The following is a 25,130-nucleotide window of genomic DNA, read 5'->3' on the forward strand; positions in this document are numbered from 1 at the left end:
CATATATTCTCATTGCACAAGCACAACGAACTTAGAAAAAGTCACTATTCGTTTTCCCCCATTTACATGAAGAAACATACAACCAAACCCACTTACCATGCACTTTTTCCAACTGCATGTATCACACTTTCAAGCTTTTACAAAAGTTTGACATATTTTAGGAGATCATTTTGTTGGAACCATATGATGCATCAATTCAGCCTCTTAAAAATCAGGTGTCATTTGTTCCAATTTCCCCTACCAAATATGTGAATAATCAGACCCCTTCAATCAGAAAAAGGGGAAACCCACAAACTTATAAGCAAGAATGATAAGTTTAAAATTCAGAGGACAGAAATCATACCTCCATAACTCAAACTGGCTATTCCTTTCACTTTACATTCAGTGTGTGCATAATCAACTTATATTCATACCCAAAACAGTTTTTCATCTCCCCCGTGTTGAGATAGATATATTTATATAGATATAGTAATATCTATATCTATATATTGCCCAGTTGTGATAATGTCTATCAAAAAACCACCCAATCCAGTACAAAAAACCGCTTGACCCCCATCCCCCCTATGGGTCGGGGGAATTGTTACACTGAGTCTGTCGATAAGACTCAGTGAATGAAGGGTGATCCCTAAAGAACGACTGAAGCAATCTATCAGTCTGCATCTGATGCTCCCTAAGAGCCCGCATCTCTGATCTCATTTCATCCAGCTGACTCTTATACGCCTCAGCATCTTTCTTATGTTGTTCAGAGTCTTTCTTGTGTCTTTCAATCTCAGACAGGTAACATTGCATCCTAACCTGGTCTCGTTGGCGCGAGGACTCGGGGATGACCATCTCCCCGAGTCCTCGCGCATATCCAGGTTGATGGCCAAGGACCTCCCTAAAGACAGTCGCTGCTACCTCATCATTACGTTGCTCTGGTTCTAGGCCATCCAACCTACCTGTCATCTCCTTCTGCACATGCACCAAACGCATATTATTAACATTCGTTGTGTCTGCTATTTATGCATTTATTATTATCAGAAATAGACATTGTAGGGAGATGGACTGTATGTAATCTACTCACGTATGTTTCTTCTGTAGCATCTGTCACAAACTTGTTCTTCTTCTTCGACCATCGCGTCTCTTTATAGAAGTCAACCAAATTTCCATTCTCAGCGCACTACATGAATGAGCAACACGTATAAGAGCATTTTTTAGGTAGAAACATAAGTTTATTTTGGTTGACATGTGCATGGAATTACATCTACATGCTTGAAATCAACCACTACCCAACTTTGTGGTAATAATTTCACAATTATTATACACAGGAAAATGGCGCCTACATTTAGAGGAACCTTTTTTTATACGTTATATGGGTTTGGAATGCTTTCAAGTCTATTGAAATGAACACCGTCAGTTGGTAGGCAATCAACATACCTTTTGCTCAAGTATTCGGACGAATGATTTACGTCCTGATGTGTGGTTAATTGCCTGCTTCTTCCTGTTCTCCCGGTTTTGAGATGAAATTTTCTGCAATGCACACGTTTTTTGGTTAGCTATGTTGAACAGCCACTCTTTGACACTTTAATTATTAATGGAAGGATTTGTTATAGAAATTTGAGTTGGAGCATATATACCTTAAATGCATCGCTGCCCCACCTGCCACACAACTTGACCCATACTAAGGGGTCCACCAAGCTTGTCCCACTAGCTAACGCCTCTTCATGGCTTTCAAAGGATTGATAAATCTTGTGCAAATCATGATGAAAGGAGTTGAAGTGCTTACGAAGTGCCTTTGTCACGGTCAATCGGTGGTTCTCACGTTCCCAGTCGAACACGAAGTCAGACTACATGACAGAGCAAACTAGTTTTAAGGCACAAGATTATTGATTGTAAACCGCTGAAAAACTCATCAAACGACTTGAATTGGTCTAACTTACCCGAACACGGTCAATGAGCTCCTCTTTCATGGCTTCTGGGACATCGGTCCAGCGCGCATAACTCATGTCACAATATTGTTTAACAATCCAGCTTACTCGTGTCGTGAACATAGAAGCATGCTCACAACACGGGGCAGTCTCACCATCGTTTATCTTTAAAAGCACTTTCCCGTGCTTTCTCACCTTCTCAAACTCGATACATCTAGCGGGCCCACGTATTCATTTTCTTTGTTGCTGCGTTACTTCAGGTTCTGTGGGGGCGTCCGCAACTGCATTGAAAAACTCACTAGATTAGTATATGTAATTATACTAAACATAATGTTAACAAACACATAAGTTTTGTAAATTCATTCAATATATATCGGAAAAGTCAACATACCAGTTTGTGGTATACTGGCGTCCTCCAATCTCGTGTCTTCTCTAGGAGGTGATTGTTCGTGCACTGGTGAGGCTTCTCGAATAGGCACTGGTGTGGGAATTGGGTTGGTAGCTGGTGGGGGACTTGGGGGCTGTGTGGAGTCATCCGATGATTCTTGATTGCGCTCCTCAGGGCTGTGATATGAGAAGATTTTTGCCCCCCTTGGTCGGTTGTGGCGAGCACTGTACGGTACATGGCGCCTAGCACGAATACCTCGCAGCCTCCCTCCGCCCCTAGAACTGGGTCCCGCTCGGTCACCTGCGTGTGTATTATTACAAAATAAATGTAATAAACGTTAGGTCCATTCCGATCAAAAATCTGAAAGTCATACGAGAGTGGTTCGAAATAAGATCAATTATCTACCAATTTCAACAGTATCCTTTGTAGACTAAGCCTTACGTTATGATAAACATATATTTACAAAGGCCATGAAGATTTCGATCTAAATTATATACCTTGATAATTAATAGCGCTCCTCATGCCGCCAACTTGAAAATTGGATTGCATGATAAATTGGTCTCGTAGGAGAAAGCAATCCCGATGCCAAACTTGTCTGTGCAGTGAAGCTTTAATGCACAGAAGTATTGTTTTCCCCTCACCTGATCAAGCATAATTATAGAAATACACATCATAAGAGATTTGCAAATTTCGAGCAAATAAGAATATAACAACATTTTAGTGATATTCTACATATTAGTTCAGTCAATATGGATCAAAAAGTATACTTAATGTTTGTAAAAAAAAATCAAAAAAGGTATGTGGGTTTAATCTGTTGTACCAACCTTAATGCAAAGAAGTTCCTGGCACATTTTATAAATCTGACCCAACATCATCGTTTGTGGATAGGTCCTCCTCATCTGAATATTCCCCCTTACTACACGCATCTTCAGAGCCAGAATTAATCATGTCATCATTAATAAAGTCTGATGAATCTACGCATTGACCATCCACATGCATGACTTCCCGTGCATCAATTTGACTAGGTGGTATATCAAGCCGATCCAGTGGAGTTGACACTGGATCAGAGTTATCACACTACACTGGTTCATAATAATAAGATGACTCATTTTCTTGATCGGCCTCAGGGCTACTTGAGGCGCCATCATTAATATCTGCGTTACTCCTCGACATGGACGGAATGTTGTATACATTCCTATTTGTATAGTTCTGCACAACACCCCAATTCCCTTTCACCCTTAAATCTCTTATGTAGAAACACTGATCAGCCTGACTCGCCAACACGAACGGTTCATCCTTATACCAAGTCCTGCTCATGTTGACACTAATCATATGGTCATCCACCCGTACCCCTCGTTTTCGATCAGCAACGTCAAACCAATCACATTCAAATAGGTACACCCGACGCCACTCCATGTAGTGTAACTCTATGATATTTTTAAGACAACTGTAAAAGTCTGCGTTATTTGTGGCCTCGTCCCCAGTTACCAAGACCCCAGAATTTTGTGTACGCCGGCGAAGTTCACGATCTTTCGTATGAAACCGCTTTCCATTTATTATGCAGGCATCATATGATGCAACCCAACGGTCAGGCCCGCAAGCCAACACATACAGATCAGCGGACACACCAAGTGGATTCTGGGTACGATGTTCCTGGATCTATACCAATATTGTTGAAGATGGATCATAATTTATTATTTTCATAATTTCAAAACATGTCAAATAAATTTATAATATCTCAACGTAGATAAGTATGGAGGAGAACTTACACAGTGCTTGAACCAAGTTGCAAACTCGGTTTGATGCGTGCTCACGATGCTGTTTGGGTGTTGCACACTACATTTCTCGTAGTGTTCCCTACATTTGGAGAACACGTGCTCACTATAAAATTTGGCGTTATGGGCATGCATATATGCAAACTTGTTAAGTTTGAATGGAAGTAGATTTTGCAGTAAAGAGATTGATGCTTACTGTATATAGGGTCCAATCTTCGGACAATTGTTGAGCACATACCAGATGGCTGCCTTAAAGAGTTTATCTTCTAATTGCACATTCGATGATGTTCCCAAGGGACGAACTTTCTGGTTAAAAATGCGGAACCCATCTATAGTTTCCTCTTCATCAGCATCAATGTTGCGGTCCACTCGATTGAACTTGGTCTCAACATCTTGGAGGTATATGGAGCAAAATGTCAGGCATTCAGTGTGAATGTAGGCCTCGGCTATTGAACCTTTTGGTCGAGCCTTATTCTTAACATACCGCTTGAATTTGCCTAGATATATCTCAAATGGGTACATCCACCTATATTGTACTGGACCCCCAAGTATAGCCTCACGAGGCAAATGGACAGCTAGATGGACCATGACATCGAAAAAGGAGGGAGGGAATATCATCTCCAGTTTGCATAGAATGGTGACTATATCAGTTTGGAGCTGGGATAGGCGATTCACATCCAGTGTGCGAGCGCACAACTCTTTGAAGAAAGTGCTAAGTTCAGTCAAAGCCAAGGCAATGTCACTTCTTAAAAACCCCCCTGCAGCAATTGGGAGTAGTCTTTGAAGGAAAACATGACAGTCGTGGCTTTTCAACCCAGTGATTTTGCAATCACGTGTAGAAACACAGTTCGAGATATTGGAAGAGAACCCGTCTGGAAATTTGATATCGCGTAGCCACTCACATAACTTCTTCCTTTCATCTCTATGTAATGTGTACAGTGCATGTGGCATTGTTACATGATCACCTTCACGCCTCAAATGTAATTCTTTTCTATAGCCCAATAACTCCAGGTCACGCCTTGAATTGATATTATCCTTACTTTTTCCTGAACTGGTCATTAAAGTGAATAAGACGTTCTCGGCAATATTCTTCTCAATATGCATAACATCTAAATTATGCCGAAGTCGAAGTGTTGACCAGTAAGGTAATGTGAAGAATATGCTGCACTTTGTCCAATTCAGCTCTTCGGCAGTACGTTTTCTCTTCCTAAGAGATTTGCCAAACGTCACATCCCCAATCATTTGCAATTGAGTTAGAATATCGTATCCTCCCATATCCCTTGGTGGCATACGATGATCTTCTTTACCGTTGAACAACCCTTTCCTCCTTCTCCACATGTGATCTGGCTGTAAGAAACGTCGGTGTCCCATATAACAATGTTTTCGGCCATATTTCAACCAATTGGAGTCCGTGTCAGCATTACAAGACGGACAAGCTAATTTTCCCTTTGTTGACCAGCCAGAGAGATTCCCGTAGGCAGGAAAGTCATTGATTGTCCACAACAATGCAGCATGCAACGTAAACGTCTCCTTACTTGAGGCATCATATGTAGGTACCCCATATTCCCAGAGTTCAAGCAACTCATCCAGCAACGGTTGCAAGTAAACATCGATCTCATTCCCTGGTGACCTTGGCCCTGGAATAATCAGAGATGTTATAAAGAATTGGTCCTTCATGCATGACCATGGCGGCAAGTTATATGGGACAAGGATCACAGGCCAAATGCTATGAGGTTTAGCCAAGTTGTTGAAGGGAGTGAAGCCGTCACTTGCTAGTTCGAGCCTAACATTGCGAGGATCCGCAGCGAACCAACTATGATGTTCATCAAATTTCTTCCAAGACTCAGAGTCAGCCGGATGTCTCATACTACTATCTTCTATTGCCCGATGCTCTTTATGCCATCTCATATCACCTGCTATCTTCACAGACATAAAAAGACGCTGCAATCTCGGTTTTAACGAAAAATGGCGCAACACTTTTTGAGGTATGACGCGTGATCCGTGTGTATTTGGCATCCACCTCGAAGCCTTACATACAGGGCATTCATTAAGCGTGGCATATTCCTTCCAGAATAAGATGCACTCGTTGGGGCACGCATGGATTTTATGGTAATTGAAACCCAACCCGCGCTCCAAAGACTTTGACTCCTCATATGATTGTGGTAAGAGCGCATCAGGAAAGGAAGACCGCAACAGATCAAGGAGCATGTCAAATGATCTAATTGACCATCCACCGATAGATTTGATGTGTAATAACTTCACAATGAACGACAACTTTGTAAATGTTGTACACCCGTCGAAAAGAGGACGTCGGGCATCCTCCAGTAGCTTGCCAAAAGACGTTGTTGGTGAATCTTCAGGAATTGGTGGCCTATTTGATGATCCAGTGTTCTCTTGTGGCACATCAACAAAGGTGCCTGCACGCATGTCATCCAACATCTGCTGCATGTCATCGATGTAATCATCTTCGGGTATAACCTCATTCGAGATATCGTCGTCACTGACGTATTGTGTTGTATCCTCCTCCCCATGAAATATCCATTGTGTGTAATTTGGATTGATCCCTTTCATGAACAAATGGGTTTCCACCTCAAATATAGGCAGCCACAGATTGTTAAGGCATGTACGGCATGGACACCGAATGCGATTCCTTCCACTTGCATGAATTTGTGCTTGTGACAGGAAATTTTTAACCCCTTCGGAGTATGCAGGCGATAATAGTCTATCGGGCTCATTCATCCAACTTTTGTCCATCTAAAAAAAGTGGGTGAGGAATAGAGTTAGACAAACAGAGACCATGATATTCAGGTAGTTAATGAAGTACCGTTTGACAAACATGGAAAAATGAAGGCAAAATATATGACCTTTGGGCACATCATGCAATTGCATGACGGGTATAGTACATGAAGAAATGTAGAATTCATCCTCATATGTCTAGCAAGCTCAACTGTTGAAAGCTTTGCTCATACGAGAAAGGTGTGTATGTTACAAGTATCACTCATTCCACAGTTGAGTTAGTGGAATGAGTGAGGTTATGCGCAGTTGTACAAAGCTTCATCAAGTATAAGAGAAGCCTCACAACCGATGGTATCACAATCTTGATTGAGTGATTAAATTTAGTTACCAATTGGATCTTTAAACGAACATAGCGTGGACCTCATTAATGGAGAATAAATGTTTAACTTGAAGTCTAAGCATTTTCGGGGGATAACTGGTATATCAAAGGGGGTTTCTAGTATTCTTTGGTTCATTGTTGTAATTGGATGTGTAAACATAGATGTACCTGAAGAAGATCGTTCAGGCACACTCACATCTTTCATGGCTTAGCCCAGAAGTAAAAATTTATGTTTCTACTTCTGGGCCACTTCAAGCAATAATGTCCCAGAAGTTGTAAAAATTCAAGCATGGACTTTCCCAACAAAAAGTAAAGGAGCAAGACATTTAATCGTAATTTTTTCCACCCTAACTCAGAGCCACGCATTAAATATAAGCAAAGCTGTAACGTATTTAATAAACTTGAGTACAGTACAAACATGGCATGCACTGTACAACAATATTACAGCGAACAGTAAAATAGCTTTTGTTCTAATCAAAAGGAAAAGCATGATAAAATTGTTTTATGGGATTCAGCTGGTAAATGATAATGGGTGTTGGAATGTTGAGGTTTTTGGGGACAAACAGGCGGCTACACACGTTCGTTGTGTCAATAATTTAGAGCTTTATGATGGTACGACCTGCATTTATTATATATATGAAAAAATCTCAAATGTCAAAGATAAAGAAGTTTCTAAGGTCTTTAAATGCTAGAGAGCTAGCCGGGGAGGAGATGAAGAGAAGGAGGAGAAGGGATATTGCAGCCTTGCATGACTCATGAGGAACAATTATCTTCCAGCTTCCTAGAGAACATCACCCACAAACACAATAGCTTTCAGCTATAAAAGATGGATGTAGCTGTCTAGCTGCTGCTCTTAGCTTGCATAGACATAGACAACAAGCTTAAGCATTAAGTACTTAGGGAGGCCGGCCTATATATCTAGACCAAAACACTGTTACTTAATAGAAGGGGACCTCTCCTCCTCTTCTCCTGCTCTAAATGCAATTATTTGTTGGTTTACACTTCTGCATTATTTTTAATGCTTTGTTTTTCGACTTTGGACTCTGATCACATCAAAGAATGCAAGCAAGCAAAGCAAAGGGGCAGTCTTTGTCTATATCTATTCACATCAGTGCTGTGCTGTGCAGGTCTTAACTAATTACTGCTACTAATGCTGCAACTTTCATTCTGTTTTTAATGGATGATAATTAATGAATGCTCAAGTTGACAACCCTTTAATTATTTTCATCTAAGATTAATGCAATCAGGATTTCTATACCCAAAAAAAATTCTATAAAAATAAATTTATAATCATATTAATATATGTTAAATAAATAAATTATTTTTAAGCACACAAATTTATAGCAATTTGTACACAGATTTATTTATAGTTGTAACATTTTTATAATTATCTAAACTGTAAATTTCAGTTGATGTTAAAAAAAAACAAAAAAACCCTAATCTGGTCAACCCTTTAATTTGTTCTTGAGTTAGCTGGTCAATAACTCAACCACAAACACAAATGTCAAACTGCTCATGTGGCCCTTGGCCTGCCTCTCTTATCAGCACTAATGTCAAAAGAAGGTTAAACGACATTAACCTCAGGAATATAACCAACTTCTAAACAAGTACACCAATCGAGCAACTGAGAAGCAGTTTTCACAAGATGGCTTGTCCCTAGCATTGCTCTTTATTATCATCCATCAGTTCAACAAAACCAACAAGCAGAATGTTAATCATACTTCCATAAACAATTAAAAATAACCATTTCAAGGTATGTCCCAGGAAGCTTTGCCTACTTTTTAACTTTGGATTTAGGCATACCCAAAATAGGAGAATGCGCATAATAGAGCATATCAGTCAACATACCATTGGGAAATTATCATCTGAAAGTTCAGATTTGACCTTTAGCGATTAGCTGAAAGGGAAAGATTATTTCACAATTGGTTGTGAAATAAGCACTTTGTCACCTATTTTAGGTCCAACAAGGCAAAAATGCAAAACACTTTGTCCCATTACCGGCCCATAAACGAAACATCAAGGAAAAAAAAAAGGCTGGAAGATCAGATATAAATGGGAGATGGACCGTAATGTCCGAGTCACTTAAATCTGCACATGCTAAAATTCTCTACACAAAAGAAAGGGCAGTCACAATCGTCATAAGTGAGATGAATAATGTTATCTTTTGGTTAGAAATGCTCCATTTATTCCACACTGTTTATTCCATATATATGTCATTCGAGAATTAATTAAAGGGTAGTCAATCAATATCCCACATTGTACAAAGAATTCATAGGAGAAAAACATTGTAAAAAGACAGGCCATATATATAAGTGTAAACGAATGTATTGGTCGTTAATGTTTTAGAAGTATATGTAAGAGTCAAAATACTGCTTTTAACATGGAAGACAAACAATACAAAAACATTTTGAATGAAATTTCCATTCGCTTTATACATGGTAGTCTTTAAACCCAAAAAGTCCATACAAAGTCCACTGGTTTAGAGCCTAGGATTTCAGCGATAGTTTTTCTTGTACTTTTCTGCCACTCACAGCAAATCAAGACAGAAAGTAAAACAAAAATACATGCCTCATAGTTACCTATTTAGCAACGACAGTCGCGGCAGGATGTGCGTGATGTTAGACAGGCTATTACTGCACAATGGCAATCTACTGCAAATTCAAACCTACAGCAAATCGAAACACACAATTATTTCCAAGAAAGAGACAGGGCCTAAGCAATCAATTATTAAGACAATCTTAGTGCACATATTATACTGCAGGTGTTTCTCGGTTGTTAAAATTTAAGAGGTGTTTCACAGGTGATCCCTAATCTCAGATTAAATTGTTGTGGAAGTTTTGAATTAAGTTCATTGCCTGCTTAATATTCTCAAAGAATTAAAAACAGATGATTATATAAGTACAAAAAAAATCAGCACAGAAATTTAATTACAGAAATTTTTTATAATAGCATAGACAGCCATATCATTTATATGGTCACCACACCCCCGCCCCCAGCAAAAAAAAAAAAAAAAAGAAACCATAAAAATAACATGCTTGTACTCACTGTAACCAAATTAGCAATCTTTTTGCTTCAGTCTTTTTTTTTTTTTTTAAATTTTGATAGGAGGAAACATATTATTGATCTGAAAGAATCTATTTGTGATCTTCAATCAATATCATCCTTCCTAATGCAACAGAACTAGTTTTCTTGACTTTGCAGGCAATGGTTGCTCGTGGAGACCTATCTTAGCGGAACTACCAATCAAGGAAGTTCCTTTATTAGGGCCAAATCATATGTTCACGATATGCATCACATCTTTGCTATGTAAAGTTTGAGACAAAGTTGCTCGACATAAATAGCTTTGATGTATGATCTATTCTTTTGGTGTGGGTTAAAAATGTTTGGGAAGAATAGATTTAAAAATCAGCCGGATGCTCAATTTAAACAAGTTAAAGGAAGAACCCCCATACATCTTGATCTCAAACTCGTGTCAGTTTTGCACATCAACTTTAGTTTATAATAATTATATAAGAGATATATAATGTAGGATGTTTTTATTTTTATTTAATACAAATTTAATACATGTGCACTAAATTATAGCAAAGAGATTTACTATAGCCAGGTAGTTTTTTACTCAAAACTCAGAAAATGTTGCCAATGTAACTATTTACAGTATTACAAACTGCCATAGAGTACTTAAAGCATGCAATATTTGCAAGTAATAAATGTGTAACCTACTCTTAATATCTTACTCAAAAAATGCTATGCTATATTCGCCACTAATAAAAACTAAACTGTCGGCTTCTAAATGCATGGTGCAAAAGTGAGTACTCTTTTGCTGATCTAAGTTCTTATAAATGATTCAAAGACTCTTCTACATCATATTAGTGATCATGAACATAGAGCAATGAAAAGAGTAATTTGTCATCCCTTTTCCAAAACTCATATGGCATCCAAAAATGTCTGGCTGGAAAAAACTCCAAACATTTTCCAGCTAACTAACTAATAGCAAGACTGTTTCAGCGATAGATAATATGGATGATTATTCATAGTAAATAGGCATAGCCCAAGTACACGGGTAGTATAAAAGAGAGTAAACCTAAGTACAATCTAAATCAGAAACAGAACTAAAGAAAAACATTACAAATGTTGATATCCCTTAAAAGATAATTCGCCCAAAAGTTTAAAGTGTTGAGGGGAAAGTCCCTAAGTTCCATCCTTGTGCGTTCACGATCTTCAAAACACCTCCCATTTCTCTCAAGCCATTGACACCAGAATAAGCACAGGGGGATCATTCTCCACTCCTCTATACTTCGCCTCCTTCCAGTTGCTCCTTGCCAGCAAACCAAAAAATCCACCACGTGAAAAGGCATGACCCAAACGATACCTACTAGGTCGAATAACTCTTTCCACAAAGCCGTTGCCCTTTCATAATGAAGAAACAAATGGTTGATAGATTCACCATCATTTTTACACACGGTGCACCAGTCCAGGTCATAAAAGCCCCTTTTCCTTCCATTATCGGTAGTTAAAACTTTCTCAAGCGACACCAACCAGCCAAAAAAAGCAACTTTACTGGGCACTTTAGCCATCCAAATACATTTCGAGGGAAATGTGATATTACCAAGACTAGCTAAGATCTTGTAAGAAAACTCCAAAGAAAATCTACTTTTAGAATCATGAGTCCACTGCAGAGTCCCATCCCTGGTCTGATCAATCTTAGAAGCAGAAAGGATAGCATTGAAATCAGCAGCTTCACTCACTAAACGATCCTGTAAGTCTCTAGAGAAATCCACGTTCCAGTCTTACTTGTTATTAGAAAACAAGTGTACTATCGGCCTATAGAATCATGGTTGACTTCTCTAGCTGTACTGTGAACCTCTTGAACACTGTCATCCAACACACTTTGAAGAAACTAGAAAGGAACATCTCTTGACCATCATTCAGATTTTATTAGTGACATCTGATGATAATATTTAGGAGCACCCTCCATATGATTTAGTGCTAGTCTACTAGAACTTTGGAGAAACCTCATTTCAATAACCATTTATTTGCTCCTATTGGTCTATTCATAGTGTTTAACTTATTGCCTACAGACTCAATTTTCAACTCAGCCTAACTTTTATTGTTTAGATTAATTAATGGAAAAATAGAACATCTTAACCTATTCTATTTATAACATAATAAATTACTAATCATTGATTTGTCCCGGTTTTGTCATCCTAAGTAACAACATGGGACCAAGTTGTAGATGCAAAACTAATAGTGGGTGTTGATACATATTAGGATATTTATCAAAACTGAATGAATATAAGCAAGCTTAGAAAGACAGCCTTTTGAATAAATAAACATAAGCATGATGATCATTGAAAAGAACACCTAGTTTCAGGCAACCAACCATACTAACACAGATTTTAACAAGCATCCAGATTTTTGGAAAGAAAAAAAACAAAGTGTTGGTAGGATATGCCATTGTTTAAAGCTTGAATGGACAATGTTGGAATCGCAGGTTTGTTTTTCCCCAAATTATTTCCTAGAATCTAGCCCTAAAACTAACCTCAAATGCACAGATTCATTAAATGGGGTTTGCAGCAACAAGTACTAGAGATCAGACCTAAATATATTTGAGGTTGAACATAAGAAAATACCAACTACCATTATATGATAATCAACCAATGAATTGAACATGCACAGCATCGAGATATATCAAAAAAATAAAATTAAAAATTAAAAAACATGCACAAAGCCAAAAAAATCCAATTTGTGCATGTAATGGTACAATCCAAGTCACCCCTTTCCATGGTGCTATGTTCATGCATGGTTTTTTTAAAAAAAAATTACATATGGAAGAAATTACCCCTTTCCATGGATTGGCAAGCCTCGCACACAGTAAGAACTGGGACTCTCTCGGCTTTTGTTTCTGACTAACAGCAAAATAGAATGATCCAAAATCATTCTATTTCTTTACCCATGCATGCAATTTATAATATCATCCTGTTTGGCATTATTTCATTTTCTAATTGACCTTTTTAATTATATATATAGAGTTTAGTGTAATCCAGCTCCTCGCCAACCAGGCTTATGACATGATAGCTAGCTTGGCACTACGCTAGCTAGCTCAGTGTTCCAATCATTTAAGATGGCTTAAGTACGTCGAACTCGATCATGAATTTCTAGAGTGTGTGTATATATATATATATTATGCAGTACCACTTTGTTTAGTAATAAGACCTCATGAGACAAATTATTGGACCTCGTAACTTCAAACACATGATGCACATGATGCCTGCATACATCATGTACGTCTTAAAACGAAAAGGAAAATATATACAACAAACATGATGACTTTTTCTAATATTGTAGAAGGAAGTACTACTAATTTATGCATGATATCACCACCATCATCATCTTCCCCGCCTGCAAAACCTGATTGGACAAAAGGCCACAGTTCTTCGAAGATCAGCACTTGGATTAATCTTCGAGTGAGTCCTCAAAAGCTATTGGAGGTAATTAATTGTACAATTATAATTGTAGGTTTGTTTTTCCCCAAATTATTTCCTAGAATCTAGCCCTAAAACTAACCTCAAATGCACAGATTCATTGAATGGGGTTTGCAGCAACAAGTACTAGAGATCAGACCTAAATATATTTGAGGTTGAACATAAGAAAATAACAACTACCATTATATGATAATCAACCAATGAATTGAACATGTACAGCATCGAGATATATCAAAAAAATAAAATTAAAAATTAAAAAACATGCACAAAGCCAAAAAAATCCAATTTGTGCATGTAATGGTACAATCCAAGTCACCCCTTTCCATGGCGCTATGTTCATGCATGGTTTTTTTTAAAAAAAATTACATATGGAAGAAATTACCCCTTTCCATGGACTGGCAAGCCTCGCACACAGTAAGAACTGGGACTCTCTCGGCCTTTGTTTCTGACTAACAGCAAAATGGAAGAAATTACCCCGCTCTAGATCAGGACAGAGGTCGAAGTTGGCTTTGATTATCGTCTGTACATATGCATTCAACAGAATGGGGATTTAATTTTTGGTAGACGCATAGCAAGGTATAGAAAGTTTAAGATTTGAAGGGGGTAACATACAACCTAATGGGTAAGCCGATAGTCCCCGGCACAGCTTTGGTTTGGGTTGGAAACGATGACCAAGCTTCTACTTGACGGCGAAAATGTAGTGGAGGCCAGAGAGGGAGCTTTGGGAGCGATTGGGAGGGGGATTATTGTCGCCGCCGTCGTATCGAATCGCCGGAAGGGATTTAGTTAGAAATCGACTGAAACACAAACGGAGGGAGGAGAGGCACTGTGACTAACTCGAGGCTGCGGGGAGGGAAATAGAAAATAAAATTGTTGTTTTGGCGCCTCTACTAATTATTCATGGTATTGCAGCGAAAATTGTCGCTGCGAAAATAGTTATAGTTGCTAGGATATAGCAGAATGATACTTATCGCCACTATTCAGTGGATATATAGCAACGATTAATAAGTCGCCGCTATATGATCTATATTACGGCGAATTTTTTTGCAGCGACTTAAAAATTGCTGGGAAAAGTCCAAATTCTTGTAGTGACAACACCTTACAGCTCCCTATGAAGCTCCAAGGACTCATTCACACGAATAAGCTAAATCTTCCATATTTACGTATTCAATAGGAATTGCATTTGTGGTAATATTGGATAATTTTATTTTGGTACCAGTGCGATAAAGTAGTTGACATTTGTCGGAGCTTTTTGTTTTTGTTCTAGTGTGGGTCCTATATTATGGTATTGATCTTCCGCCATAAGTGAGGCTTCATTCAATAAAAGGAGGTGTCATCGTCTTTATTTATTTAAAAAATAAATAAAAAATAAAAGTCTAAGCCTCTCTCAACATAAGTACTAATCATAGTACGTAACCATTCTCCTAAATGATACTCAACCATGTCCAAATATTACCACGATTGGCACATCATATTCAACAGCAAATGGAGCAGTGCTTCTTCTATCATTAATTGTAATACCAGGTCACCCACATTGATATGACACATTTTAAATATCATGCTTATGGTAACCACTTAAATTAAAATACTACTAAAAATCTAATTCGATGTAAATTAAATGAGAAATATATAGCAAGTCCAAGGTACAATAAAAGAAAGAAACAACGTACAAATGAACAAAAATTATATCAATAAATGTTTCAAAACATAAATTATATAGAAAACAAACCCCTTTCACTCTCACAAGTCTGTAGTGCATGCCAACACTAAATAATTAAGGTTAAACAATATATGATGACGAAGCCTCATGTTATTCCACACTACCTTTCGATTACTTGTTCGGCCAGTAGCAATAGCTTATATATATATATATATATATATTAGCCTACTTTAGAAGTGAGAAAGTTTGACGTAGTAAAAACTTTAATTATTTATTTTTAATTACTGATTTAAATTTTAAAAATTCTAGATAATCAAATACCCTAAGAATTATAAAGGATTTCAAAAATCTGATTTTTTTTAATAAAATATTAATCGGCCAGCTAATCTTTTCTTAAATCGCATTAAGATATCCATGCATAACTTACAATATTGACAATAATGATCCGTGCTGATCATCATCATCTTCTTCTTCTTTTTAATTGTTTTCCCCTTCTCACTAGCTAGCTCGCAGTGCCCATTCAAAGTCAAAACTGCTGAAAACGAAAGCATTATTAGCGCTTATGACCGGAAATTTTTTTCTAAGACTTCCTTTTTAAAATTTCATAATTAATTAGTTAGCAATTGAGTCTCGTTGTATTCATAACCAAATTATAAACGAACGGGTCCAAATCATTGATATAAATAATGAGCAACATTTGAACATAAAATAAATATTGTTTTTGTATCTGCATGAACATGCATGTCTCATTAATTAATATATATCTGTGAAACCAGAAAACTTTACAATCCAATGTGTGTGTGTGTGTGTGTCTAAGTATATCCATATATTGCCTTTAGCTGTGCATATTGAATGGAAGATCAATAGGTGATGATAGGTAGAGAAAAAGGCATTATCGCCGAGTACAATATTCTTTAATTTGTTAACATCTCTAAATATCACTACTAATCACCAAGCTGTAAGAGCCGGAATGCTTTGTTCATTCCTGAAGAAATTAGTAGGATCGATCATAGTCTTCACATGAACCAACCTGTTAAAGTTGCTCTTGAAATATTTAGTACCCCATATACTTGCCCGTCTATAGCTTGTATTGCCCTTTTTATTATTTTTTCCTATGTCAAGGTCCCTATAATTCATATATGCAGCTCTTGGAGATTTTGAAACATAGGCAGCCATGTAACTGTACAGCCTCCTTATCCAACTTATATGCCGCTCAGTTGCTGCAATTCCTTCTTCTTCCCAATACACCAAGTATTGGATTTTGTAGATATTACCAGCTCTATGGGGAAAAGGAATTGCAGACTCCGAAATTTCACTCATTTTCTCCCCATAGGGAGTGAAGATCAATAATGCTGTTTCTGCCTCTTTCTCATAAAATCTCTCCCAAATCCCTTCCAAGCCAACTTCGGAAATAGGTTCAATCACATAATCAGATTTTGCTTTGAAAATAGGTCTTATTAGAGGAGTTCTGTTTAGTAGAACATCAAGGGATTCGCCACTTGGAAATCCGCCAAAGTATAGGACTGATTCAATCCAACTCATTTCAGTGCAATCCTCTCTTACCAAACCCAGTTCAGGAAAGCTCTCTTGCATCAATAAAAGGAGATTATCTATTCCTCCGAGATACAAGGAATTAAATGAAGCTTGTATTGTCCTCCTCCCTTCTTGGCTAGAATTGGCACCAGTTAACCCGACACGAATAAATAGATCTTCATGAACTTTGTCTGCAACATGTTGCCACCGATAAACAAGCTTGGTTGCATTTTGTTCCAAGTTCCTATTAACTGTGAATACAGTCACAGTTGATGGAACATGAACCAGCTTGATTTTCCATGCAACAACGATTCCAAAACTGGACCCTCCACCTCCTCGAATAGCCCAAAACAAATCTTCCCCCATGGATTTTCTGTCAAGGATTCTACCCTTGACATCAATCATTTGCGCGTCAATAATATTATCTGCAGCAAGGCCATATTTGCGCATCAAGGTGCCATATCCTCCACCACTGAAGTGTCCACCAACGCCCACAGTCGGGCAAAGTCCCGCGGGAAAGCCAAACTTTATACTTTTCTCAGCAATCCTATAATAAACTTCACCAATAATGGCACCGGATTCAACCCAAGCGGTGCCATTTTCTGCATCAACACTGATTGATCGAAGATTTATCATATCAATTATGAGAAATGGAACATCAGATACATAAGAAAGGCCCTCATAATCATGGCCACCGCTTCTAACTCTAATTTGCAAGCCATGCTTTTGGGAACAATAAATGGCTGATTGAATTTGGGAGACATGCAATGGCGTAATAATGACTAGAGGTTTCGGGGTGGCAGGTGTTGAGAATCTAGGATTTTGTATGGAGAATTCCAATATAGATGAATATGAGGAATTGGCAGGGGTGTAAATGACTTGAGAAATTGAGGAGGTGGAGTTTCCAGCATGAAGGGTCAGGCATTGAAGGAAGTCTTCATGAGTGTGAGCCGAAGATGCCCATAAAAATGAGAAAAGAAGAGTAATAACAAATGGAATAAGCACTGAAGAGCTACCGGGCTTCATTTTTGTTTGTGTTTCTGCGCTAAAAACAGGATGCGGGCTTCCTTATTTATATATTGTGTTCGAGACTTGGAAATGTACGTGAACGTTACGGCGGAAACATCTTTTGCATGTTGTATTTTTTTTAGGTTAATTTGCAGACCATTCTAACATCCAGATTGGAGAGATGAATCGCCACAAGAAATTAATAGGAAGAGAGAAAATTCGAAGCTAGCGTCTGCAAGTAGTAAAGTCCAAATTGCACGGCAACTTGATAATTTTGAACTTTGACCATGCAACATGTCATGACTTTTCTTCACCAAATTTCAATGGTGTAAATTTTGGACTCTTCTACATTCATATATATATATATGTATATGTACAAACGCATACATATAAATGGATAGACACACACACAGACATATATATATATATATTATTTATAGTGTGGATATAATATATATTATATCAATAATAATCTACTTAAGGATTTAATTAATTTTAAAAGAAATGATAATTGCAGTTGTGATTACATAAGCGTCATGCAATCATTTTGAAAAAATGAATAAATATGAGATTTACATTAAAATAAATAAATTTTTAATAATAAACTCTATTATTTTTCAAAGAGACTGCATGGTGCTTGCGCATTCCACAGTAATATATATGTAGCAGTACTCTAATTTTAAAATTATTCTTAGTGCCATCTTTTCTTTAAGTAGAAGCTACTTTAATATATTTTAATTGACAATGCTTTTAGAATTCTAGATAGTAAAATATATACCCTTAAGGACTATAGACATATAGAGCTCCGATTTTTATCTAAAATTATTTTTGTATATATCAAATAAGGCATCTAATCATTTATTTTAATCACAATAATAAATTTATCCATTGAAATAAGGACAATGATCGTGGAGTTTTTCTACCATCTGCTGCCCATATGTCAATTTTTTGTTGAAAATTGAAAAGCATTAATTTGTTAGCGGCACGCTTCCTTTGACCGGCAATTGTCTGAGAGTGTATACAGAGAAAGTTTCGGAGCTAGCTGGTTAGTGATGTAATTAAGTATCATTAATTTATAACATGCAACCAAACCAACAGATCAAAATATATAATTGATGTGAATGCAAATTATATTAATGGAACATGAACATGTCACAAAATATATATGTATTTATATATGCATCAACAGACATGCGTATATGCCTCAATTTGTGGAAACCCTTTTATTTTACAATGCACATAAAATGTGGATATATCTGGCATTTATGATATGTGCTTATTAATTAAATGGAAAAATAGGTAAAACGAGATAGAGAGAGGATTTATTGTTGAGTACAATATCTTCTGTAATTAAGCATTAACTAGCTTTAAAATCACCTCTCACTAGGATGAAAGAGCCGGGATGCTTTGTTCATTCTTGAAGAAATTAGTGGGATCGACCATGGTCTTCACATGAACCAACCTGTTAAAGTTGCTCTTGAAATATTTAGTACCCCATGTACTTGCCTGTCTATAACTTGTGTTGCCTTTGTTACTATTTGTTCCTATGTCAAGGTCCCTATAATTGATGTATGCAGCTCTTGGAGATTTTGAAACACAGGCAGCCATGTAACTATAAAGCCTTCTGATCCAACTTATATGCCTCTTGGATACCACAATTCCTTCCTCTTCCCATATCACCCTGTAAGAGATTTTGTAAATGTTACCAACTCTATGTGGGAAAGGAATTGCAGATTCCGGGATTTCACTCATTCTTCCCCCATATGGAATCAAATCCAATATAGCTTCCTCGGCCTCTTTTTGGTAAAATATCTCCCAAATTCCTTCCAAGCCAACTTCTGGAATAGGTTCCATCACGTAGTCAGATTTTGCTTTGAAAAAATTTGGTCTTGTTCGAGGAGTCCTACTTAGCAGTACATCCAAGGATTCCCCACGTGGAAACTCGGCGAAGTAGAGGGTAGATTCAATCCAGCTCATTTCAGAGCAATCTTCTCTTACCAAACCCAGTTCAGGGAAACTCTCTTGCATCAATAAAAGGAGATTATCTATCCCTCCGAGATACAAGGAATGAAATGAAGCTTGTATTGTTCTCGTCCCTTCTTGGCTAGAATTGGCAGCACTTAAGCTGACGATAATGATTAGGTCTTCATCAAGTTTGTCTGCAACATATTGCCACCGATGAACAAGCTTGGTTGCATTTTGTTCCAAGTTCCTATTAACTGTGAATACAGTCACAGTTGATGGAACATGAACCAACTTGATTTTCCACGCAACAATGACTCCGAAGCTGGCCCCTCCACCTCCTCGAATGGCCCAAAATAGATCTTCTCCCATGGATTCTCTATCGAGGATTCTGCCCTTAACATCAATCATTTGGGCGTCAAGAATATTATCTGCAGTAAGGCCATATTTGCGCAACAAGGTGCCGTACCCTCCCCCACTGAAGTGTCCACCAACACCCACAGTCGGGCAAACTCCTGCAGGAAAGCCAAAGTTTCTACTTTTCTCGACAATCTTATAGTATACTTCACCGATAATGGCACCGGCTTCAACCCATGCGGTGCCATTTTCTGCATCAACACTGATTGATCGAAGATTTATCATATCAATTATGACAAATGGAACATCAGATACATAAGAAAGGCCCTCAAAATCATGGCCACCGCTTCTAACTCTAATTTGCATGCCATGCTTTTGGGAACAATTAATGGCTGCTTGAATTTGGGAGACATGTGATGGTGTAACAATGACTAGAGGTTTCGGGGTGGCAGGTGTTGAGAATCTAAGATTTTGTATGGAGAATTCCAATACAGATGAATATGAGGAATTGGCAGGGGTGTAAATGACTTGAGAAATTGAGGAGGTGGAGTTTCCAGCATGGAGGGTCAGGCATTGAAGAAAGTCCTCATGAGTGTGAGCCGAAGTTGCCCATAAAAATGAGAAAAGAAGAGTAATAACAAATGGAATAAGCACTGAAGAGCTAACGGGTTTCATTTTTATTTGTGTTTATGCACTAAGAACAGGATGTGAGCTTCCTTATTTATAGTGTTATGTAGACATATATACCGACTTTGTTGAATACTAGAAAATTAATGTGTAAACTGTGCGTACAATGGTGCTTATAACAGCTGTTGCATATAACGTACATATATATTTTGTAACTTTGCAAAAAACCATTAATCCATTGTGCATCCAGCTGATTGGCCAGGGAAAGATCATGAATTCCCACAAGAAACTTCGTACATAGAAAATTCAAAGCTATCGTGCACGTATATATCCAAAATTTCATGGCGAGTTGACAACATAGAACTTTGACAAACTTAATTGTCAAGAGTATGTATGCATGCCTTGTCCTTGACTCCTTGCTTGTTCCACAATTCTTTCCAAGTATAGAAGGAAATTCAGTAATAAATAAATAAATAAATAAGTGAATAAGTTTCAAGTTTTTCAATATTTCAAATATTATATATATTTATATTTTGGCATAATTCCATTGCAAAATCTTCTTTAAAGCTGTAATTCGTAGATAAACATCCCTATCATATAAGAAAATAAGAAGTTCGTAGGGTCTACTGTATATTATATATGGATTTATGGATTTGTCGTAATTAATGTATGCATGAAATTTATTTTTTAAATTAAATTATTTCATGTCAATATTATTAAGCGTAGAAGTATTCAAATAAAGTTATTTATAATCCACATCTTGTAGCTAGCCTAATAAAGTTTGACTTATGAGAAATTCTGCCAACGCGCACCTTTCACTACAAGAGATTGAGTTTTTTGAGACAAAAAAAATTGTCTAAAAAAACTCAAATTTCATACTTAGAGGTTTTTGGAGGCGAACAAATTTCATTTCTCTTTTGTCTCTAAAAGACCGTTTCAAAATGATTTTCATCTCTAAAAATCATTTTTAAGGACGAAATTGGACGGAACTAGTCGAAACCATTCGAATGGAATTTTTTTATTTTTTTTTGACAAAAAAATGTCGTCTAAAAAATCCGTTCGAATGGAAACATTATTGTTCTTACCAACACTTTCGTTTGAACAATCTGAAATTTTCATTCGAAGTAATAACCATATTTGATCATGTTCAAATGAATAGAGTGTTCGAACAGACTTTATGCATTCGAACCAGCAAATCTTTCAAGTGACTTTTGTTCGAACATAAATTATGTTGGATCGAACATACATTTTATTTTCGAAAATTGTCTGTTCGAGCGGGAGTTTTCATAATAACGTTATTCAAAGATATATTTTTTTATTCGAACGGATGTACAGACTGTATTTCTCAGATACTATTTGAATGAGTTTGTTTTTGTTCGAATGGGTCTATTTTTGTTCAAATGAATGCATAAATGATAATTCACCATTCGAACGGGTTGTTCGAATGGCATTGATCAAACAAATAAAAATTTAATTAAAAATACCATACTAATATTACACAAATTGTAATTCAAATATCAATTATTCAAATGTTTGCGAACATCATAACTAAAGACGATTAAAGAAAAAGCAAATGAATTATGATTGTGGTGGTGGTGGCGGCGGCGGCATAGACTTTTAGGACATCATTGACAGGAATTGTTCAAACATTTTTTGGTTATTCAATTACAGTCTCTCTTATAATCTCACCTTTATATCTGTTGCTTGATCTAATCAGGTCAACAACTCTTTTTCCTTGAACCTCAATCGTCCTATCTCTTCCTCCAATTCCTTAGTCTTATTGTCATTCAATCTGGCCCGAGAAAAGGAGGATGATGTTGAGGATGGCTTCACGCAACATTCTAAACCTCTCAAATAGACCTCAATCGTCATATCTCTTCTTCCAATTTCTTAGTCTTGTTGTCATTCAATATGGCCCGAGAAAAGAAGGATGATGTTGAGGATGGCTTCACGCAACATCCTAAGCCTCTCAAATAGACCTCAATCGTCCTATCTCGTCCTCTAATTCCTTCGTCTTGTCGTAATTGAATCTGACCCGAGAAAAGGAGGATGATGTTGAGGATGGCTTCAAGCAACATCCTAAGCCTCTCAAATATCTAGAATGTAATCTAAGAACTTGAGAAAGGATTTGAGCATCTTTGACTGATGATTCATCATATAAATCTGTAGCAGTTTCCTTAAGAAATATCATCTTGTCTTACAAAAGAAAAAATTAAAGTTAGTATAAGTAACAAAAACCATTTCTAGACAATGAAATTAAAGAAACTTAAAACTTTTCAAGTACAGTAGGAAATTCAGAAAAAAATAAATAAGTCAATAAGTTTATGGTTTTTCAATATTTCAAATATTATATATCAATATATATATATATATATTGGCATAATTCCATTGTAAAATCTTCTTGAATAGGCAGTAATTCGTAGATAAACATCTCTATCATATAAGAAAATAAGTTCTTAGGATCCACTGTATATTATATATGGATTTATGGAGCTAGGGGTCCACCTTTGAATCAAGAAAAGGAAGCTGCGAGGGTATATGTATGCATTAAATTTAATTTTTAAATTCAATTATTTCATGTCAAAGTTATTTTAAGCGTAGACGTATTCAAATAGAGTTATTTGCACTACATTTAGCAGGCCGGTTGTTCTTCGAAGCTGGGCCTTTGCTTGGGCGTATGGGTTGGGATGGACCGAGTTGCCGTTCAGGACTCTACATTCTGATGCTTGTAACTTGTATGGTATAAAAAATAGAAAATAAAACTTAGCTAGTGTTTTATACACTTTTTTTTTTTTTCAGTAAGATTAATAATTACTGATAAATAAAAAAATCAATAAGAGCATGGAAAAATAATAGTATGAAATTGAGCCCAGAAGTTCGTTATAATCTAAGTTTCTTTAAGACTTTATTTACTTGCCCCTAGATTTATATTTTCTTGATTTTCATGAGTTCCTTAACTTTGGCTGATATATATATATATATATATATAGGAAAAAGTTAGGGATTTCGCTGTGAGTTATCGCTCTTTTTTTTATTTTTTTATTTAATTATTAAGAAAATATTTTTTAATAATACTATAAATTTTTTTAAAGAAATATTTAAAAGTATTTAAAAAAGTAAAAATTTACTAACGGGAGCTCTTAAAAAGAATCTAGCGGTGAGTATAGACCATCCACATATATATATATATAGTAAAGCCCAACTTTCATGGCGATTTGACAACATAGAACTTTCACAAACTTAATTGTCAAGAGTACGTACTTTTCTTCCGCAAATTAATAAATCATTTGTTTGCTAAATTATCTATTATTATTTACGATGGTCATTCAAACAGAACAATCTCGATCTGCCTTTGCTAATCAGGACCTTGATGTTTGAAGTGTAATTATTTTGTGTGCATGGATTTTGAGTAATATTATACACCAAATCATTATCTTATTTGTATCTTATTATAAATGATGTGGTATGTTTATCTTTATTTGATGATAAAAAAGTATATAATAAATGACTATTCAATAATGATAAATATATCACGTTCTATTTAGTAAGATGTAAATAAAATAATAATATAAATGAAATCATAATCGATTTTATCGCTTCTAGAATGCATAAAAAAATAAATAAGAGAAAGCTGTCATCTCAAAGCATTTTTACAAATTCTATATATTTATATATATCCATTTAAAGCTTGCATGAGGATTTGAATTTTGCATAAGGATTTGAAGTTTGCATAATGCACTGATCATTAATCTCCACAAGGAATTTTCAAAGTTCTTTGACTTTATCTTTAATTATAAGTTGCTTTAACTAAATTTATAAATTAAGCTACATATGAAGAGTGATCAAAAGGCCGTTTTGTCTAGTCAACGGTCAGAGGTTCTGAAATTTCATTTTCATATCAAGGAGAAAATTCCTGCCCGTTGTAGAAGAGTCTGACACGTATGCATGCCTAGTCGTTGACTCCTTGCTTGTTCCGCAATTCTTTCCAAGTATAGAAGGAAATTCAGAAATAAATAAATAAATAAGTGGATAAGTTTCAGATTTTTCAATATTTCAAATATTATATATATTTATATATTGACATAATTTCATTGCAAAATCTTCTTGAAATAAGTAGTAATTCGTAGATAAACATCCCTATCATATAAGAAAATAAGAAGTTCGTAAGATCCACTGTATATTATATATGGATTTATCATAATTAATGCATGCATTAAATTTATTTTTTAAATTAAATTTTTTCATGTCAATGTTATTAAGCGTAGAAGTATTCAAATAAAGTTATTTGTAATCCACATCTTGTAGCTAGCCTAATA

The 25,130-nt window shown here is 36.3% G+C and overlaps 3 protein-coding genes across 3 annotated transcripts; all 3 read right to left on the reverse strand.

Moving 5' to 3' along the window:
* Nucleotides 1-2,138: 2,138 nt before the first annotated feature.
* On the reverse strand, nt 2,139-6,518 carry LOC122276906. The gene is made up of 7 exons (XM_043086800.1): nt 5,111-6,518; nt 4,309-4,828; nt 4,065-4,152; nt 3,429-3,954; nt 2,793-2,936; nt 2,299-2,595; nt 2,139-2,188 (listed from the first exon to the last, which is right to left on the reverse strand). Exons 1-7 carry the CDS (start codon nt 6,516-6,518, stop codon nt 2,139-2,141), a joined length of 3,033 nt encoding a protein of 1,010 aa, XP_042942734.1.
* Nucleotides 6,519-16,011: 9,493 nt separating this feature from the next.
* On the reverse strand, nt 16,012-18,018 carry LOC122275158 (berberine bridge enzyme-like 18). Its single transcript, XM_043084128.1, has one exon. It carries the CDS (start codon nt 17,884-17,886, stop codon nt 16,276-16,278), a length of 1,611 nt encoding a protein of 536 aa, XP_042940062.1. The 5' UTR covers nt 17,887-18,018; the 3' UTR covers nt 16,012-16,275.
* A 1,002-nt stretch (nt 18,019-19,020) lies between these two features.
* Nucleotides 19,021-20,940, reverse strand: LOC122275159 (berberine bridge enzyme-like 18). The gene has a single exon (XM_043084129.1). The coding sequence runs from the start codon at nt 20,860-20,862 to the stop codon at nt 19,252-19,254; it is 1,611 nt and encodes a 536-aa protein (XP_042940063.1). The 5' UTR covers nt 20,863-20,940; the 3' UTR covers nt 19,021-19,251.
* Between the last annotated feature and the right edge of the window lie 4,190 nt (nt 20,941-25,130).

This window comes from Carya illinoinensis, chromosome 9 (genome assembly GCF_018687715.1).
Source record: "Carya illinoinensis cultivar Pawnee chromosome 9, C.illinoinensisPawnee_v1, whole genome shotgun sequence".
Lineage (NCBI taxonomy): Eukaryota > Viridiplantae > Streptophyta > Magnoliopsida > Fagales > Juglandaceae > Carya > Carya illinoinensis.

Coding starts and splice junctions, on each gene's coding strand:
- LOC122276906 (XM_043086800.1), bottom strand. CDS start 6,518: ATGCAGCAGATGTTGGATGACATGCGTGCAGGCACCTTTGTTGATGTG. Junction 4,829..5,110: donor AATGACCAGTTCAGGAAAAA/GTAAGGATAATA, acceptor CAATTGCTGCAG/GGGGGTTTTTAAGAAGTGAC. Junction 3,955..4,064: donor CAACTTGGTTCAAGCACTGT/GTAAGTTCTCCT, acceptor ATATTGGTATAG/ATCCAGGAACATCGTACCCA.
- LOC122275158 (XM_043084128.1), bottom strand. CDS start 17,886: ATGAAGCCCGGTAGCTCTTCAGTGCTTATTCCATTTGTTATTACTCTT.
- LOC122275159 (XM_043084129.1), bottom strand. CDS start 20,862: ATGAAACCCGTTAGCTCTTCAGTGCTTATTCCATTTGTTATTACTCTT.